Here is a 17,879-nt window from a genome sequence, read left to right as displayed (position 1 = left end):
CTCACATACCAGTCAACCTGCGCTTCCCACAGGCTTTTGACTCAATGCAAGCGAACCGCCAGCCGTCACTGATGCAATAGAACATTCTGTGGCTCTTCCCGTCACACATCGTCCGCTCGCACGGCTCGTTAGCCAGGGGAGTCTTCCAACTGCCCGGAGAGGAGACCTTGGCAAGCGAAGATGTTCATTACCATGAAACAGTTCAACAGCTTCAGCACCTGCACAAGCAGTATGCAAATTAATATGGAGTGCGCCCTCAGGAGCCAACGCGTGGGTAAGATTCATAGGGTTTCACCGATATTTCTAGAAATCACATGGTCGTGTTCGAACTCGAAGTGTATGTAGGTGGTCATCACACGAAGTATTTCCGTGGCTTTTTGCCTTACCTGTGAATTTAAGTTACAGTTTAAGCAAGGTCCCGGACTGTTAGTGCAAGTAGCCGCTCGTTGGTATACAACCGAGTGTAGTGTAGGTAGGTAAGGGCGATTCGCGTGTGTCATTCATTGTCATATTCTTCACAAGTCATGCTCTCCCGGAAGCACGCTACTCCACGACGATACATGTGATTTGCTGAACCCTGTATTTGCGCCCATTTTGAAATTCACCTGAATATTTCTAACGCCTCCCATTTGCAGAGGCCCTTAGCTCGAGGAAACCTTCGTAAAATGGCCGACGTGGAAGAAAAAGCCGAGCAAATGGACACCAGCGGCTCCTCCGAGTCAAGCGGACAGAGCACCGATAGCGGAGAAGCCCAACCTCACCCAATGGCGGGGAAAGGCGAAGATGTTACCCCCAACAAAGACGGTGGGGTATTGAAAACGATAATTACCGAAGGAAGTGGCACAGAAACTCCGATCAAGGGCGACCATGTTGAAGTTCATTACGTCGGAACCCTTCTCGATGGCACAAAATTCGATTCCAGCCGAGACAGGGGAGAAAAATTCAGTTTCACACTTGGCGAAGGTTAGTTTTGGTTTGATACAAAGTGTAGTGACCCATTTAATTCGTATTTGCAATTATTCAATAAGTATATCAAAGAAATTTCAATTACACGAATTGTGCGTAAACACCTGACTTTTGAGGAACACTTGGTCGTCACGTGACGGCTGGCCGAGGGACAAACCCGGGGGGGGGGGCAAATGAAGGTTGGTGGACACACCTTTGGTGGCGAACTGAAAGGCAGTAGTATAGAGGGTTGTGAGGGGGAGTTATGGTATTAGTGAACTCCCCAGGTTACTAACAATTTAACCAAATTTCTTTGTTAGTCCACTAATTCTCAGCTTTGCCCTGGCTGGATTTACCAGGCTTCATTCAGGCAGATTTCCCTTATTAAACCTAAAGTTGATTTAGAAAAAAGATATGCCCATTCCAAAGATTGGTTTTAGCATGTAGGTACCAAAAGATGGTTTTAGGTACAAGGGCCAGTGGCCAGTATTTAATTTTACAGGTCAAGCTATATGAAACAGCTATTCATGGAAATTACTATTATTATCAAAACCAACCTACATGTTGAACCAACCCTACATGAGATTGCCCATAGGGCATGACAGATGTGTCCACACTTCAAATGTTATATGCTGCATTTGATACCAATGCTTTATGTATTCGCTATATACATCCACCCATCAACGATGCTGTGGCATGGTTCTCAAACAAACTCTTCACCCTATTTATAGCTTGTAGAGATATATGCCATTATTACTAGTCATCAGACAGGCTGTTATTTATGATAATTAGAGTATGGATCATGAAAGTCACCCAGATCTGCAAAACAATTTTTGAGATGATTTGTTGAAATTACTTGTATAAGAGGAGAGCAACCATACTTAACCAACGTTATAATGAAGAAAGAAGTGAATCAGGGAATTCGACCCCTAACCTTTTCCAGGTTAGCTTTTGTCACCTTTACAGTATGTAACAAAGTCAATGTTTTACAGATTTTTCCCCAAAATTTTGATTATAAACTGTAGTCAATGAAAAGTGATGTCCATTTGGTCCAAAATTATCAAAAAAGTACAAAAAAAATTATGAAAATTGGTAAAATGTTGCACTAAAATTTTGGTGGGAAAAATCAGAGCACTCAAGGGTTAAAGGAGTTGCTGGTAAAATCATAAAGTCTATTCTTCCAGAAGAGATACGATATCAAGCATATATGTATTCTCTGAAAGGGAAAAAATTTGTGATTCAAATGGCAAACGGTATAAAAAAAACAGTGAAGAAGTTTGCATAGGAATTTGTATATTCCTGTGCACGTTTATCCACATAATTTTTTTAAAAACTTATCACTATATCAGGATGACAGTAATTTTGGTTAAAACATATTGCAGTAGTAAAGGTGCAAATTTTATTCTGGAGTTTGTTAGCCAATTGAAAGCCAAGTACATCAGATTTTTCTCTCACTGTAGTAGTTGTTATTGAAGCTCCCCTTCCTGTTCTCGTTGAACTTTGACTGCAGTCAACAGGTGTCACATTTGCATCACAAATAAATTGGCCCTGGGGTGGGGGAGGGACCCTGCCCTCATGCCACCTATATGACAGTGTTTTTGCTAAGGTTGGGGAATTGGTAAATGATTGGGGAACCCCGACAACATTTCTGCCGTCCCTAAATCTGATTGCATTGATATACCAAGGGGAACCCCGGTAAAATGACTGGGGAACCCCGGTGCCTGTTACCAGCCTTAACAAAAACATTGAATGAACTGTATTGGCAGTGGAGACACACAGACATTGATATTTTTTTCCTTTTCCTCTGTTTCTGTCCACAGGTCAGGTAATCAAAGCATGGGACATGGGTGTAGCAACGATGAAACTTGGAGAAGTCTGTGTCATAACGTGTAAACCAGAATATGCGTATGGCAAAAGAGGTATGGAGAGATCACTAGTATTAGAAAGCATTCCTGGTGAACATTAGACCAGCCTGCTTTGATGATGTCAACATACACAAGTTGACATTCAAAGATGGTTGTACACATTTCTGTGTATAGGCACATTCATTAATCTCTTTCATGACCGAATGTAACATCATTACAGCTCTATTCATCTTAAAGTGAAGACACTGTCCTTGTGTAAACCCTAAAATAAATAAGCGTTATGTTCTTGTTGTTCAAATTTGCCCATTGTGATGGCAAATACGTTAAAAAAGGGTGTAATGATGACATTCTAGCCGGGCTGTATTAGGATGTGTATTCAGAGTCAGATCCAGCAATGGATGAACCCACTGACACTGTCACATCTCAATGAATCTGAATGCTCTGCTGTGTCTGAACACAACAATGATAGTACCTGTAACTTTATGAATTTTTCAGTAAAGCTGGTGATTCTTGTTCTGTTCTGTCAAGCATATATAGACAGGTATTGTTTATAGGGAAACATTCTACACAAACCAAGTCAAATATTTGACATGTCAATTCACAGTAGGGATTGTATAAGCTAGTATTTACTGATTATTCTCATTTCATCACATCACATTTGCTGAAAGTAAGTGTGGACTTGTTGATTGAAATTGAGATATTTTTTGTTTAACCCTTTCACCACCATGGTTTAGTCCTGACTGAAATTTTTATCAAATGTGAGTGTTGACCTGTCTACAGGGAATTAGGATCCGCTGAATATCAACTTCTGGGTTCTCTGAAAATGACTGCATCTTCAATAGATTTGACATGAAATTTTATTTTGTGGCACTTGTTTCCCATTTGTACCAAAACTTTATTTGTGTCAATCAACACGTATTTCATAAAGTTTAATTTCAAACTGGTAAAGCAATGCATTCAGGAGAAATTCTTCAAGACGTAGTTTTGCTGTAAGTGACAACAAAACATGACTCTACTTAAATTTAAGTCTTCTGAAAACCTTTCTTGTATGCTGGCTTGTTTATTGGAAATGTAAACAGTTTCATTGTTTTATTCAGTAACTGATATAATTTTAGATTTTCAGTTGTAATAATTTAAGAATGGGAAGAGTTTTAATGTTTGACATTATTGGGAAGTGACATACACATAAAACATTATCAGAAATGTGTCCTCAGAGGAAAAAGGTTAAATATAATTCAGGCTATTTTGAGCAGCGGTCGTGTTGTGTGCTGTTGTTCTATACTTCCTGAGCGTTCCAATGATAAGTTGAGTTCTGCACTACAGTACCTTGTAATGGGTGAGCAACCGATTCACATCTCTGATAATGCAGGGATGAACAAACAGAAACTGACTCTACAGATGGACTGAAGGCTACTTTTGTGTCTCAGAGATCTTCTGACACTTAACCGGTTGACTGCCAAAGTCAACTTTTGTTGCCTTCATAAAGTATAGTGCAGACAATATTTTTTTAAATCATGACAATTTCTTTTCAGATTTTTCCCAAAATTTTGATAAAAAATTGTAGTCAATGAAAAGTTACATCCTTTTGCTCCAAAATTACAAAAACAATTACAGAAAAATTCATGAAAATCTGTAAGATGTAGCAGTAAATTTAAGTGGGAAAAATTACAGCTCTCAAAGGGTTAAGTCTCATGGTGCTACCAAGCAACGCCACACATTTTGAAGTTAATGAGGGTCTTGTCCTCAGAGTGTAAAAATAACTTAAATATCTCGATGGACTAAAGGAAGCCGTTCAGGAGCTTTCTGTGTCGTTGTTTGTTCAGATCACTAGAAGAAATACGTTTTTACAAATTGTCAAATGACTACAAACTGCAAAACAGTTGCTTTAGCCAAAATTGGAACTGGCATGATAATAGCACTCAAAGCTCTTTCCACATCAGGAAAAGAGAGTAGGCACAAAAAATGATGAATATCTGCATGCATGTCCTTTACCCATCATTATCAGGTCAATGACCAGTGAGAACTAGTTCAAGTGCATATCCCAGACAATGTATTTGAACTGGCTTGACCAGCCAGGTTATATGATTCTAATTCAGAATATGTTAACAGACTTTTCAGCCCCTAAAGTAAACTTGATCTTAACACTGACTTATCAGTGCAACTACTCTGGGCCACAGTTTCTCTTAGGCCGAGAAAAAAAACTTGTGCTGTTCTGATAACCCGACATACCCTATTTTTTACCTGCCAACCCTAAACTTTTTAAAGCTACATAAACACAGAAGTAGAAAAAGAAAGAAAAAAACCAATAAAATCAAGTGTTCATTACTTGGCATTTGAGTTTTGCTTGAACGTGGATGTCTTTTATGTTTTTATTCCTTTTATATGTATGATATGTTTTTCTCGAAATGTTGTGGCCAGTGTTTGATTGCCCTGAACCCCTGAAAATACATACTGAAAAATAAAAATATTTTGGAAAAAAATCCCTGCCGGACCTACCTACCCTATTTTTGAAACCCATGTTATCGGAACAGCACAATTAATTTCTTTTTGCCGTTTAACCCTTTCCTGCCGAGCGCCCTTGTCCGTTATTCTCCCAAGTCAGTAGAAAACCGCCCCATAATATGTGCCTGCAAAAGATTGGCTCTCCTGCATGTTATCCTGCCAGGCATTTTGGCAGAAATCGCCCATTTTCAGGGTAGTTTTAGCCGTACTTATACGTGTTAGACTTCGATAATTTCTACATGCCCGTAGACAGGGGAAGGAGCTCAAGGGTTGCTGCAGAAAAAATTGAGGTCACCGGCTTTGTTTGCCCCTGGGAGTGCGTCATTTTATTGCTGTTTCATGTTTATTTTTTTCGGAAATAAACTCCTTCAGTATTACGCACGTCCGCTAGGCACAAACATCACCTCACTCGTCTGTTAGTCAGAGACCCTGAGGGTCGTGCTAGGGTGCAGAAGCACCGTCAAACCTGTCCTGTTTCCCCAGGGTAGGGTCAATTGAATACGTACCTTAAACGACTTGGCAGTGTAGCACAAAAACTACGTTTTTGCCGTTGTATTAACGACATGGCTGAGCCATTGAAGCACAGCTCAACGTAATTTAGCCAGCTCAGTTGGGAGTTGGCTTACGAGTGTTACCGTTCATTACTGACTTAATCGAGTGGTCCTCAGTCAGGTACGGGTTTGTACCGACATGGCTTGGGCTGCAGCTAACCAGTGATAACCAGTCACTACACCCAAGTCTTCAGTTCACTTTTGCGATGCACGGGTGCAACGCAATATGCTTCCATTGTTCTAGCCATCGACGTGTCCACATGCCTGGCAGCCATATTGTACTGCTAGCTGGTTTGCATAACAAAAGCAGCCCCTGCTAACTGCAGGCGGTATCCCCGTAGCATATTGACCTTATGTCACCTTTTGAATTCTCTGTACGCAAACAGCGTACGTAGTTACTAATGCGTCGGCAAGAGGATACGTTTGCCTGCAAACCAGAGCCAATACTTCGGACGATGGAATAAATAAAAAATCCAAAGCTACGTCCATTGAATGGCACGGCCAAGGCAGTGAAGGACGTTGCCTGGCTTGAACTTGCAGAGCTGAAGCCCAGCTTAGTACGTCGGACACCAGTTTGTAATGGTATTTCCGAGTCGTTCATATCCGTTCCATCGGAGGAACAAGTCGAGCCGTCCCGTCAAAAATACGTTCTCATTTTCAGTCACGCACAACTGAATAAGTGACTTTCGTCTCGCACCATCGGCATATCTGCCAAGTCGTTTGCAAGAGGTAGCCTTCTAGATTAGCATTGCCGAGTTGGTCAAGTTCGGCAGCCATCTCTATAGTGCCAGGCAGCCAAGTACGTCCAATTCTGCCAGAAAACTCACCGTGCTATCCTGCCAAGTCCGCTAAAAAGCGGTAAAAAAACCCAGCCCCCCTCGGGTGTGGGGGACTGGCGGACAGGTTTCTGCACCTTTCCCTGTCTATCGACTCCCTGCGAACCCATTTCGAGGGGAAAAGGTGTTCCTTGTCAGAAAACCTGTCCTCGGATGACCCCTAAACGCACAGGGGATAGCAAAACGTAGTGCCGTCGACTTGGCAGGAAAGGGGGTACCCAAAAAGGGCCCGATTTCCACAGGGTTGGGAGAATAACGGTCACCAGTGCTTAGATTCTGGCTACAGCGAATTTCAAGCGGATTTTCACCGACTTGGCAGGAAAAGGGTTAATGCTACTAACAATCAGTGCTTTTCTGAGGAAGCCTTTCAAAAAGAATAGGGTACCCTTTATGGAGACAAATTCACTGTCTGTTCAAATTATTTTTGTTACCCTTGTTTCATGTGGGAAGAAATTTATATTACTCTACTTCCTGAAATGTTGCTTTATCAATCCCCAGCACTCTACTCACATGTTACATGTAATGTGCAACTATGTCAATGACAATAGTTCTGGTATGTACTATACGTGTAAGTCTTGTCAATAAAGCATTTATGTTATATCCACAAGCAGGTAGGGAGTAGAGATCTTATGGCTGACGATAATAACATTTCTGTGAGAAGAGCATCAGGAATAGTTGTTTCCATGAAATAAAAATAATATGAAAAGATAACATGTTTGTTCCTTCAAAGATATGATAAGAAAGTATATAATTACAGTTTTATCATAAAACTTACAGCAGCACACACATAATGACATGTATTCCTAAAACTGTTGTCTCCCTACAGCTCAGGGAAAGATTCCGGCAAACTCAACTCTGGTCTTTGAGGTGGAGCTTTTCTCCTTTGAAGGAGAAGACTTGACGGAAGACAAAGACAAAGGAATCTTGAGACGAATTCTTGAAGAAGGCGAAGGTTATCAAAATCCAAATGAAGATGCCACAGTTGAAGGTGAGGGAGCCATATTTTATGTCACTTCATTGTTATTCTGTGTGATTGAGTTAGAAACTACAATTCTTCAAAAAGAGAGAAAGAAAATAATCAAGATAGAAAAAAAATTGTGGCACATCTTTATATTATAACCCCCAATTCTTAGCTGCAACTGTTGATGATTTTGGGTGATTTTTTGTTTTATAAGTCGAGTGCAAATTCTTGTTCTACTGACCAAAGCATGTTAAAACACTCAGTATTTACTATGCAGCATGTCAACACAGGAAGTATATGTGGAAAGTGTTCTGTTATTTTAGACATTTGAATTATAGCCTTTACCAGAATGCTAGTCGTACCGGTAGACCAGACTAGGCCAAAATATTGATTTGCTTCTCGTCACCGCTCCCATCACTTCAAAGTGTGCGTGTCAACTCTGTTTTTTCCTGTTTTTCACTTACCCTTATGGAAAAGGAAAAATGCATCAAATTCCATCAAAAATTTTTTTAAAAATAGAAAAAAATCGTGTTGTTGCATCATTTACAAACCTATTTTTTTATTTTTTATTTTTTTTTACTAGAATTTATTTGTCCTGAACAACAATACATTATGTTTGCAATCTAAAATTCAATAAACCTCAGGAAATAGTAAAAGTAATTGCATGGATGTTACATTACAAAAATGCTGACAATATTATCAATAAATTGCAGGCATTTTGCCTTAAAATGATTTCTGTCAACAAAGCTATTTCAACAGACATTCTGTCATGCTAGCAATGTTCAAGTTTAAAACTTAACTAATAATTACTTTTTCCAGAAAGGAGCTTTGAGGTACAAATGTAGTATGTGAAAAGCAAAAGACTTGAAAACTTTTGCTTTAACTTCCTCATTGAAACTTTTAACCTTTCTCTTACTAAATCACGACTAAAATTATATAGGGCTCAGCCCTTGTGTCGCGCCAGGGGTTAAGATTGGCAATGGTATTTGTATTGATTCATGATAAACTATAATTGTTACTTCATAAACGTTCATATGAAAACTATGCCCAGTTTCCCTCTGATGAAAGCAGTTCACGTACTTACACGACGTCAAACCCTGCAGCAGGGCAGGTATAGATTTTCTGTAGCGTGTAAAAATTTGGGACAAAAATTGGCAATTTTTACAATGATAACAGCCTATGGCGTTAAACAAGGGACGTATTATGCAATAATTATCATTGCAATGGTAACCGCACTGCCCACCTTCCACTTGCAAGCTGAAAACTATAGCGTTCCGTCTAAAAACTTGCAATTTTTGAATCTAATTATTGACACAGGGGGCGCTCTTCTATAATTCAATCCCAGCATTCTTTGCGTATGCCCCCGTTCATATGCACGACAGTTTTCTCCGTTTATCTATATCAACGATACTTTGTATCAGCGACAAGGTGTATAATAACATTTACTGGCTAATAAAAGAGGTATATTTTATAAAAGGCATGTTATATCATGGTAATTTGTTTCGTATTTGTTTATTTACGAGTACTCAAAAAAAAAACATGGCGGCGCCCATCATGAGAAAGAAGGTACACTTCCGGTTACTCGCATAGTATATTATGAATAAGCGCATGCGTAGTAAGTAAGCCGCTGGCGCGACTAAAAATCAGGGCTCACCACACAAAGCTTGGTATTAGAGAAACAAATTTATGGACTTCTGAAATTCAAAATGGCTACCACTCCTTTTAAACTCTATGAGAAATAAAATTTTCAATTGGAAATCTAAGATGGTAAATATATTTTTTATGTGAAGAGCTTTAAAATGGGTCGCCACAAGTTGTAGATCAGGAAAGAGTTGTACACATTCGAGAGTCAGTGTCTGTCCCTGGAGTGCATTCTAGCGTGAAGTTCAATGTACTGTGAAGTGTATAAGAAATGACCTTTATGACTCACGTATGTTAAGGCAAGGTTGCCTGTACGGTGCATGTCAGAATTAAAAAAGTAAAGTGTGGCTTATTAATTGTCAGCTTTGATTGAAATTTGGCCAACTGGATAATTTATAGATTCAGTATGAAATGTGCAGATCTTGGATCACATGACAAAGCGACTGAGATTTTCCTGCAAAAATTCATGTTTATATCAACTGAATATTCTAGCTGCTAGTCTTAAAAATTTAGTCAATTTTTCTTCATCTTTTCCAAATTAATCTCAAAAGAACAGTTTGTAGCAGTTTGGAATATTCATTATTTTGAACATATGAATTTGGCAGGAAAATATTGCCATCTGGAAACGTGACTTGACTCATATTTCAAGAAATGCACAAATTTTGTTTTTAATACAAAAGACTGTTCTTTGGCCAAATTTGACATGATTCTAATATTAATTTCCTGAAAATGTAATAATTAATGTAAAATATAAAATATTTTCAGATCCATGCTTAAAGGGTACGTAAGCAGCAGATTGACAATTTATTAACTGAGTGATGCATGTCATGGTTATTGACAATTTACACTCCTCATATTGAAATATCGCAGTGAATTCAATTTATACGACACATTTCATTAGCTCATAGACAGCAGAGGGTACTGCAGTAATCTTTCCCCTCTACTGTCTATGATTAGTGCCATGCTTCAGCTGCTTCATGTATTGTATCATGGTCGTTTCGAGATGGAGAAAGCACTTGGGGCATTTTTCAAAAATCTTGATCAGTTAACATATGAAATTCTCATTATGCTAGTCTACGGTGAAATTTAATGTTATATTCATATCGGTTTCATTGAAATCACATGACCCTCTCTTTTTCCCCACAGTTCACATTACTGGTAAATTTGAAGGAAATACATTTGAAGACAGAGATGTCAAGTTTATCATTGGTGAAGGTAGGTACATGAAATTCCTGATTTCCTGTAAGTAAAGAGAAAAGGCAAACAATTTACTGGCCTAACTTTGTATGAAAACCAGATTGAATAGTAGGACAAGTTATGCATTATGGGTAAAAAGTAGACTCCTCAGCTCAGCAAGAGTTTTAAACAGTGATCTCATAAATACTTTTAACCCTTTGAGCGCCAAAGTCAATTTTTGTCACCTTTCAAAAATAGAATGCCAGTCAAATTTTTAAAGATTTTTGCCAAAATTTTGATTAGAAGCTAGCGCCAATAAAATGTAATGACCATTTGGTTCAAAATTATCAAAAAAATTAAAGATAAATTCATAAAATTGGTAAAATGTTGCACTAAAATTTTGGTGGGAAAAATTACAGCACTCAACGGGTTAATACAAATGTAATCACTGTTATGGCCTAAAGTTCTGTTTGCTTGTGAAACTGGCTAAACTCATTCACCTTTTTAGGCATTTGTGACACTAAATTCCAGTGTAACTTAAAACTTCATTTTTGCTTGAGTATTCTTGTGTGTTTTTAAATGCAGTCAAAGACTTTTATGACATTCTTAGGTGGCAAAAGCATATTTGGGGTACCATGAATTTAATATAATCAAAGATTGAGATTGTATAAACATGAAAGACTACCACTGTTGTAGAATTGTGTTAAGTATATCCTCAAAGACCGGTATGGTGTGTGTAATGATGACAGTCTAGCTGAGCTGTATTAGGATGTGTATTCAGAGTCAGATCCAGCAATGGATGAACCCACTGACACTGTCACATCTCAATGAATCTGAATGCTCTGCTGTGTCTGAACATGGTTTTCCACAACTTCTTGATAGCAAGGAAATTGAAGTGTGCTGAGGTGGTATCCTAAGAATTTCATCATTCTGTAAATGTGGATACATGTGCAAACTCATTTCTACAATAACATAGTTTCAATAGCCAATACAAACTGAAATTCCCCATCTTTCTCTCAAATCCTGAAATCACCATCTCCATCCAGGAGGAGATCAAGGAATCGTTTTGGGTCTGGAAATAGCTTTGCAGAAGATGAAGAAAGGAGAGAAAGCCAGTCTGGTACTTGCTCCAAAGTATGCATTTGGCAAAGACGGCAAAGCGGAATTCAATGTCCCAGGCAATGCCACAGTCAATTATGAAGTCAGACTGAAAGATTTCGAAAAGGTTGGTGTGTAAGCAGTTTATATTTGACTGTAGTCTCCTGTTATTACACACAAATAGTATGTTTGCCAGGAGAACAGAGATACGTGTACAGAGAACTTTTGTTAATGCCTCTTTTGGAATGCTGAATAATTTTTACTATCAACATGTTTGTAATTTTATACTTAAAATGCACATTGCTTGCACAAACATTCTGGCACAATGGTAAGCTTAAAAGTTTATACAAATGAACTTCTTTTGTAAGTTTTTGTAGCCTATCAAATTGTTTGTGTAACTCTAAACTTTTCAAGAAAAACGAAATCAGAAGTATGTAGTGATAAAACTTGACAAACTGTACATGTAAATTCATGCAAGAGAAGTACAACTTACATTAATTTGTAATTTGTCACGCTAATGACGATATCACTGACCATTTATTTTGATGACTTTTAAAATTGCTGATTGAGCTAGATTCTAAAATACTATAATTTACCAGTATCCTTTGGAGTATGAATCTATAATTTATCATAAAAAGCCTTCAAAGTTGGATGAATGTAGAATGCTTTATGTTCAGAGTTTTTGTTGAGGGCGGTTAGCAGGAAAAAGGTTACCAGTATTCCCTTGGTATATCAATGCAATCAGATTGGGTGACAACAGAAATGGTACCAGGGTTTCCAAAATCAGTTTAAAATGTTCCCCAACCTTAGTAAAAACACTGTTTGTCAGATCTTGTTTTCCCAATTTTTTTGTTTTGCTGAATTTTTCTTGACACAGAGAAGCAAGAATGCACTGACATGGCAGTCGGAAAATTTTATCTGTATTTTTGCTGTGAAATCACAAAGTCCAAATGACAATATCATGTAATAGTAATAGTATGATTTATCCCAGTGTGTGTCCAGATACACAGTTCACCACGGCACCCATTTTTACTTTGTCATTTTGTGCAACTTGTTCTGTTCATGTTGTACCGATTCCTTTTTTTTTATTAACTTATATGTTTTATCCTCAACTCAGGCCAAAGAGTCCTGGGAGATGAATCTGGATGAAAAACTGACAGAGTCGGAAGCAGCCAAGGCAAAAGGAACAGAATACTTCAAGGCAGGCAACTTTGTCCGAGCAGTCAAACAGTACAAACGAATCGTGGATTTTCTAGAGAGTGAAAGCGAGACAGATATGGAACCTTCCAAATGGCAAAAGAAAGAAAAAATTCTCCTAGCTGCACATCTCAACTTAGCAATGTGTTACTTGAAACTAAGCGAAGAAGTTGAAGCACTTCACTCCTGTGATAAAGTAAGACTGTCATTTGAAATCTCAAGTTTTACGAGTTCTTGAGTAGATATTAAACCCTTGTACCACATTGGTTTCATGTAGTCATTATATTTTCCCTGAAAAATGATATATTTCATGACAGGAAAGTGGGTGTAAAGGCTTTCACAGAAGAATTTCTGTGGTAACTTTCTGTGTTGCATCTGTATTGTATCTTCAGGAAATGTAGATTTTAATTGCTCTTCTATAATTCTAAACTGATGCATAATCTGAGAGAAGCAACCAGTGTAATGATGACAGTCTAGCAGAGCTGTATTAGGATGTGTATTCAGAGTCAGATCCAGCAATGGATGAACCCACTGACACTGCCACATCTCAATGAATCTGAATGCTTTGCTGTGTCTGAACATCTCTGTGTTGCTTCTTCAGTGTGTTATGAATTTCTAGTCGAGAAACAGTCAATATTTAGATCCCTTTTTTGCAAGAATTTTGTCAGGGATATAGCAATAAACATGTTCACCAGATATTATTAAAGTGATGTTGCAAATCAATTTGACACAATTAGACTGATATCAGACAAATGCAATCAAGAATTTCAATGGAAACCCAAAATCCTAAATTTGCATTTAATTTAATTTGATTTAGGATAGACTATATAACTTGTTCAGTGTTTTTGCTAGCTTTCAAGCATAGCTGACATGACATTTTCCACAGCTTAGAGGGATGGCTAATTTACATGACAATACCAAATTTTTCCATTCTTTTGTTGTGCAAATGAATTCCTTTATGAAGTAATTAGCATATGAATATATTAATCAAAAACAGGGTTGGTCCATCCTTCAAATTCCCTATCCTTTAGGACGCTATGATAATGTTTCTTTCATCATAGCAGAGAAAACTGAGTTCTGTAATCCTTTTACTACAAATGTACACGTGCTTCCATGATCTTTAATGGTTACTTGGAGCTCTTCAAGGAGAAATGAAGTAGAAATGGTCGCTTGACTTGTACCCAGACACATTGGAAGTCAGATCTGTCTTATTCTGACCATTTTATGAAGTACAACTTATTGTACACTCTGTAGGCCATTGAAATGGACAGCAAGAGTGAGAAGGGTTTCTTTCGCCGTGGCATGGCAAGACTCAACCTTGGTGACCACCAGGAGGCTGAGGCGGATTTCAAGAAAGTACTAGAGCTTGAACCAAACAACAAGGCAGCCAAACACCAGCTGGCTGTGGTCAGGCAGAAGATCAAGGCACAGAAAGACAAAGACAAAAGAATCTATGGCAACATGTTTGCAAAATTTGCAGAACAAGATGCAAAGGTACAGTAGATTTAAATATATGTTTCACTGGTTTGGATTGTCAATCTATCTGGAACCATAGAAACAGGGGAAACAACATTGTGCCCATTCCTTATTACTGAAACAATTAGGTTTTCTTATTGGGGCTCCCTAGCTTTGTGAAGAAACTTGACCCCCTAGGATCAGGCTGATTCTTAAACTCTTCAATGTGAGACCACTGTTATTCAGTCTCGCCAAAACAGATGCCACTGACAGAATTTTTACATAATTTCATCTGGTTTGGGTCAGTGTTAGTTAATTTCCATTGAAACTAAAAACCATTGTAGAAAAAATTATGTTCTGTAGCAGTGACATAGATCTGTGATGTTACTTAAATTTAGTTTCATCTTTTAAAAAATGGCATATTACCTAGATTTTGTCTTTTATGAGGTAAGGGTTGAAACAAGAAACGCTGATAATACAAAGAGACGTTCAAAAAATGTAATTAAAGTTACAGCTAATGCACAAAACATGGCACCATCTTCCTGTCCTTTGCAAGTATAGTCAAAGTTGAAGTCATAGTTTTCAATAAAGAGTTGTTCTGCTGTGAAAAATATTGGAGGAAGAAGTTGATATCACCAAGTCACAATGTTTGAATAATTTTCTTGGTTTTATTTGGTAGGCGGAGGCCAGGAAGAAGGCTGAGGCGGCAAACAAAATGGACAAGGTCTTTGAAAAAGCCACGAATGGAGAAAAAGAGGACGAGGACCTAGCGATGGAGGGTGATGATGAAGAAGAGGAAGAAGTGAGCGAAAATACACCTGAAGCTGTAAAGGCATGACACGTGTAAAGGAGGATTTTGAAAACCTTTTAAAAGACTCAGGTGTTAGAAATGTGTTGACACTCCATGTATAGTGATAAAATCATGACATTGCCCTCATTTGAAACCCAGTCTTGTATCGTCCTCAGTCAGCCCTTCAACCGACAGTCAGTGATAATTTTTTATCAAAAAAGTGTCAAAAAGATTGTTTTTGTTAGACAAAACCTCTGGAAGCGCGGCTGTCTAGACTTCTGTGGCATCGAGAGGTCATTATGAAAGCAAGCATGGCTTTGGAACGAGGAGATTTTGAATGAGTGATATCAATCGGTTATCTTTTTACTGCTAGAGTAGTGACAAGGTCTAGAAATGTGTGTCTTAAAGTAGCTGAGCTTTTTGTCAAGTAGTGTCAAGTCAACTGAAGTAGGAGTAAATTTCTTTTTCCAAAATGTGTTTGCTGTCGCAGAAATTTATTAAATAGGTTCTCTGTTTAAATTGAAGGTTGACCCTTTCATTCTTGATAACCTTTTCTTGTGAGTGTTGTATGATAATTAAAACATGATGATTGCGATTTTAATCCAGACAATAGCTTACAATTCAAACAGAGTTTTCTATGCACCATTTGTATATCAGTACAGTGACTTACACTTGTAAAATCAGAGATGTATGATTCGGGGACTGCCAAATCCTAGTCGCATAAATCGATGTTTGCTGACCGACAGTGCATGCAATGACAACGTATTGTGGTTCTCCGTTTCCAATTCACTATGTGACATTTTTATGCATCGTCTGTAAAATCCTGGAAAGGCCTTGAAAGTCCTTGAAGTAGCAGGCCTCCTGGAAAATCCATAAAAATGACATTGAGCCGTGGAAAGTTCTGGAAAATTGATGAACAACTTGTGTTTTTGAACAAAAATGCAAAACAGTCAGTCATGACCTTGTAAAAAATGTATGTTAAATGATAAATAGAAATACATGGTACACTGATACCTAGAAAATGGTATTTTTTACCTCCAAAAGTGCTCAAAAATTGCTGAAATATTTCCTGGAAGTCTGTGTATTTTAAGTGGCTTTGAGCATACAGACCATTTTTTGTACAGACCATTATTGTCTGTAAGACTTTGCAAAATGAGCCTGCATTGCCGGTATATTTGTTCGTCTACACAGTTTTAGATGAAACTGCAGTATTCGTGAAGGTGGATGTATAAAGATAATGGTCACTTTTCTCATGTCCCATGTCTACTTCATAGTTGTGTTACTGTAGTGTGAGATATCATACTGTATCATGCTGTACTGAAAATTGTCTCACCAGCCCAGGGGTTTGCAACCAAATCGAATGTTGCTATTTTGTCTAATCTACAGACTTATGTTCTGAAGTGCAGTTGTCAGTGTCTGCCAAACAAACACATTTTACAATTCTGTTTTCATCTACTGCTTGCGGGGGCTCATTTTGAAGCTCTTGGAGGGAATAAACTTTTCAGTCCTATTTTTGTAAAAATCTAAAACTTAATTTTTCCCCATTGGATCAACACAGGAATGGCAGCCATTTTGAATTTCAAATGTCAGTAAATGTTAACTACAATTAATTACAACATTAACTACAAAACTGTACTTTGTTTCTCCAGTACCAAGTTTTGCACGGTGACCCTAGTTTTCGTTCTTGCTTTGTCAAACGAATAATTGAAAGCTTCAGTGAGGAGAGTTTGAGAAACAGTTTAACTGTTCCCATATCAAGGTACATGGTACATTGAACTCCATTGAAATGGTACATTGAAGTGAGTGCTTGCTCTCATCGAAGCAGTAGCTCTTGGCCATTTGTAAGTCCTCCATGTACAAGTACTGAGATTGTGCCAAGCACACTCCTTTGTTTTATTGTTACAGTAGTTTCTTTGAACTGATTTATCGACATGCAATTGCTCTACTCTCGTGCTGTTTGTCAAATAGTCTGCAAATCAAAGACTCCGCTGTTTTACTTCTGTAATATATGAAGAAAAAATTAGAAATAGGTAGAATGAATTGAAAAATTAACACTGATAGTCACATGACCATTAGAAATAAATGCAGCTGACATACGGCACGAACTGGTCTGTATGCGCCTGAAGTGATACTGCCATATCAAAATGAACATACTGTAAATTGTGGAATTCATGTCAAATGTAATGAATGAATATTTTTAATCAGTTTCAAGAATGTCGATTCTGAACATGTTACACTCACAATTTGCTTAGCTTTGAAGTTTTGTACGAGTTTGTACTATTTTGTCATCATGTTTGCCTTGCATAATAAAGTCACATTGAATCCACTACATGTGAACTTGTCACATTTGTACAAGCAGTTGTAGCTGGGTTGCTTGGAAAGCTGCCTTAGCATACTGAGACTGGAGCTTGGTACAGTCTTATTGGGCAAAGGGGAGGCATGTAGAAATGATTGGTGAAAATGTAAAATTTGCATTTGTCATCCAAAGACTTTTCATCCAGATATGACTGTAAAAAACTGTTTGCATAGCAAACTAAATTCATTGCATATTCAGGTTGTGGGAGCGTAGCACATTTTGGTTATTTTCTAAAAATTGGCCTTTTCTATATGGTTTGAGTACACCAAGAACCCACGTACATATTTTTGCATGAAATTACTACTGTTCAAAAAGCTAGAATTTTTAACTTCCAACAACCAGTCCCAGTACTACAAATCCTCAATGTTATTGGATTTTGGCGTGTCAAACTTGTTTGGCATGTCAAGGATTGAGGTTAACTCACAGGTCATTAAGGCCCCATTGGCTCTTTTTTTTTTTTTTACTTTACGTGCCGAAAATACCATTCTGTCTGCAGAGAAAAGTTT

At 37.9% G+C, this 17,879-nt stretch overlaps 1 protein-coding gene across 1 annotated transcript; it reads left to right on the top strand.

The window, feature by feature from the left end:
- The first annotated feature begins 283 nt into the window (after positions 1–283).
- On the top strand, positions 284–17,343 carry LOC139140746 (peptidyl-prolyl cis-trans isomerase FKBP4-like). Its single transcript, XM_070710140.1, has 8 exons — positions 284–963; positions 2,766–2,864; positions 7,526–7,687; positions 10,448–10,516; positions 11,524–11,702; positions 12,693–12,968; positions 14,027–14,266; positions 14,907–17,343. The coding sequence occupies exons 1-8, from the start codon at positions 666–668 to the stop codon at positions 15,063–15,065; spliced, it is 1,482 nt and encodes a 493-aa protein (XP_070566241.1). The 5' UTR covers positions 284–665; the 3' UTR covers positions 15,066–17,343.
- Positions 17,344–17,879: the final 536 nt, after the last annotated feature.

This window comes from Ptychodera flava, chromosome 1, assembly GCF_041260155.1.
Source record: "Ptychodera flava strain L36383 chromosome 1, AS_Pfla_20210202, whole genome shotgun sequence".
Taxonomy (NCBI): Eukaryota; Metazoa; Hemichordata; class Enteropneusta; family Ptychoderidae; genus Ptychodera; species Ptychodera flava.
The sequence above is the reverse complement of the archived record's forward strand: the minus strand, read 5'-3'. Positions and strand labels throughout refer to the sequence as shown.